At 40.1% G+C, this 3,446-nt stretch overlaps 1 protein-coding gene across 1 annotated transcript in view; it reads right to left on the bottom strand.

The window, feature by feature from the left end:
• LOC106884237 (neuropeptide FF receptor 2) overlaps window positions 1–2,856 on the bottom strand; it is a 274,881-nt gene extending 272,025 nt beyond the window's left edge. The window contains exon 1 of the mRNA XM_014935500.2: window positions 2,115–2,856. Coding sequence (XP_014790986.1) covers window positions 2,115–2,427 — 313 coding nt within the window. The 5' untranslated portion in view covers window positions 2,428–2,856. The remainder of the gene's footprint in view (window positions 1–2,114) is intronic.
• Window positions 2,857–3,446: the final 590 nt, after the last annotated feature.

Here is a 3,446-nt window from a genome sequence, read left to right as displayed (position 1 = left end):
ATATATATATATATATATTGGGTTGGTGTATAATTATTTTGGTTTTCTTTCAACAAATTTTATTCAACAAAAACAATGACAATATTTAACAAAAACATCTTTAAATGACGGTCTGACCGTCTGCCAAGCAAATGGGAAGCAATAATTGAAGTAGATGGTGAATATGCTCCGGAATAATCATTTAAAGATGCTTTTGTTACATGTTATTGTTTTTGTTGAATAAAATTTGTTGGTAAAAAAGCCGCAATAATTATGCACCAACACAATACATATATGTATGCATATATATCTATGCAAATAAACATACATGTATTTATATGAATGTTTGTATAGTTATAGGCTGGAACTCTATGGTTAATAATATTCAAACTTTTCAAAGTGTTTCGTTCGTGTATCTCCCCTTTAAACACAGCAATATTTTTTTGCAAAGATTTAAAAGCGAGAAGCGATGAAATAATTATCCGAAGCGACAAAGTTAATTAGCGGGATCAAGTTCCATTAATTAATCATTTTTTTTTTATGGGATTCATTCGCAACTTTAAAATAGGATTATCATTTTAGCATACTTTCAAAGTTAAATGGAATGAGAGAGTTACCAGAGGAAGGTAAATCTGTGGATTTATTCTCTTTCTTCTTGTTGCTCAATAGCAATGCAAGTGAAATAACTTCTAACAGGACTTTATTTCTTTAAAACTCTCATCATTGATATTGGTTTCAAATTTCGGCACAAGGCCAGCAATTTCAGAGGAGGAGGAAGTTGATTACATCGATACCAGTGCTCAACTGGTACTTATTTGATCGAGTCCGAAAGAATGAAAGACAAAGTCGACATCGGTGGAATTTGTACTCAGAACGTAAAGTTGGAAAAGATGCCGGTAAACATTTAGTCCGGCGCGGTGACGATTCGGCCAGCTCGACACCTTAATCTACAACATAAATATTAATCTTTTCTACTCTAGGCACAAGGCCCGAAATTTTGGGGTAGGGAGCCAGTCGATTAGGTCGATACCAGTACGCAACGGGTACTTAATTTATCGTCCCCGAACTGATAAAAGGCAAAGTCGACCTCGGCGGAATTTGAACTCAGAACGTAAAGCCGGAAGTAATGCCGCTAAACATTTTGTCCGGCACGGTGACGATTCTGCCAGCTCGCCGCCTTAAACTACACCATAAATATTAATACAAACACATAAGGCGGTGAGCGGACAGAATTGTTACCGCGCCGGACAAAAAGCTTATCGGCATTTCTTCCGACTTTACGTTCTAAGTTCCAATGCCGCCGGGGTCGGTTTTGCCTTTCATCTTCTCAGGGTCGATAAAATAAATACCAATTCAGTACTGGGGTTCGATGTAATCGACTAGCACGCTTCCACGAAATTGCTGGCCTTGTGCCAAAATTTGAAACCAATTTTAATACAAATACATAGAACATAACTTTGGTGCTTCGACGCGGTCTGTTCTACCTTGCAATAAGAACAGCAGCTAAATTGACCCCAAAATTAGTTTCTGTTACCTTACAAAACGGAAGAGCGTATCACACAATGTAAACCGGAAAAGGAAGAATGGACAGAGGCGACAGGAACCCCTTTGGTGATAAGATTTCCCGGGACTAAACAATAACAATAACGTAACCAACAATAATAGAAACGGCAAAGAAAGTAGCAACATCTGGATGGGGTGTGCTACTGGATAGCATCATAAACAACAATTGGTATAAACGGGGTAACTTGGAAGTTGTACTTTGCGTGGGCTGCTTCGAGCTGTGAAGAAAATAAGGGTATTTCTATGTAAGCTGTTTTTTAAAAAAATTGTGTTTGTGTGTGTGTGTGTGTGTGTGTGTGTGTGTGTGTGTGTGTGTGTGTGCGTGCGTGCGTGTGTGTGTGTGTGTGTGCGTGTGTTTGTGAGTGAGTGCGGACGCGTGCGTATTCAATGTGTGCTGTTTCTTTTCTGTCGTCTTTTTTTTTTTGTGTACACGCGAAAACCCATTGCACCGTCCTGTTTTTGTCTTTTGTGTTGTTGTATGTTAATTAATGTTTTGTATGTGAGCCGTTGTGGCTAATGAAAAAATAAATTGTTATTATTATTATTATTATTATTATTATTATTTTACTTACCTTGAGCAAAAGAGTTAACTTTACAGAAAAATGCTCCGAGGACCCATCCTTCGGTGAGATCGTCAACGAGATGAACCCAGCTACAACAAACTGTGACAAGAAGGTCGGCTACAGCCAAGTTGACAATATAAAAGTTTGTTACTGTCCGCATGCGTTTTTGTCTCATGACGATGACTATAATTAAGAGGTTCCCTATTAGGGAGAAGATCACTATTAAACTGTAGAACACAACCTTTAAGGTCACTTCCCACAGGACATGCTCCTTAAAACGGGGCATCGGGTAGGAGATATTGATTCTTTCGTACACATCCATACTTAATCAAACAAACGAAGGTAAAGATGCGAGGAGTGTGTTTTAGTGAAACTCAAAAAACAAAAACAACCAGGAAATCAGAGGGAAACTTCCTGTGGACAGAGAACAAGTTTCTGATAATAACTGGGGAACAGCAGCAGTGACAGCAACGACAGCAGCAGCAACAGCAGCAGCAGAAGCAGAAGCAACCGACACTTGCAGTAGTAGTAGTAGTAGTAGTAGTAGTAGTAGTAGTAGTAGTAATAGTAGTAGTAGTAGTAGTAGTAGTCAATGGAATATTTCTTGATGGCCTCAGTAGTATAACAGGAATAGTTAAAATAAATGCATTTTTGATAATGATGATGATGACAATCAATGCAGCAGTAGCAGTAGTAGTAGTAGTAGTAGTAGCGGCACCAGCACCAGTTGCGTCGGCTGTGGTAATAACAACAACAACAACAGCAGCAACAACGGCGGAAAGCTACTTGTGCATCAGCTGCATCAGCGCGGCAGCAACAAACGGGAAAACAGGTAAGTTGATGACGGTATTGTTTTCAGGAGAAATGTTTAAGCGTGAGTGTAAAATTTAATGTGAAGACATATATACACACATGCGCGCGGCAGGCGGACACACGGACACACACGCACGGCCGTCGCGAACACACATACACACACGTAGGTAGGTACATACAGGCGCACTTTGTAAACGTCTGCGTGGACGAACTGAAGCTTGTACACACGCGCACACGCTCACATACAGGCTTGGACAGGTAAATAGAAAAAGAGAGGAATGATGAAGATGGACCGGGTGGCGGAGGGGGATGCTGTGGTAGAATCGGTAGAAAATCTCGTAGTGGCTCTTTGGTAAGAAATTTGCTTCCCAACCACAGGATCCTGGATTCAATCCCACTGCGTGGTGGCACCTTCCACGAGTGTCTTCTACTATAGCCTTGGGCCGATCAAAACCTTGTGAGTGCATATGGCAGACGGAAACTGAAAGAAGCCTGTCGGAGATATATATATATATATATATATATATA

Source organism: Octopus bimaculoides, chromosome 2 (assembly GCF_001194135.2).
Source record: "Octopus bimaculoides isolate UCB-OBI-ISO-001 chromosome 2, ASM119413v2, whole genome shotgun sequence".
NCBI classification, from domain to species: Eukaryota; Metazoa; Mollusca; class Cephalopoda; order Octopoda; family Octopodidae; genus Octopus; species Octopus bimaculoides.
The sequence above is the reverse complement of the archived record's forward strand: the minus strand, read 5'-3'. Positions and strand labels throughout refer to the sequence as shown.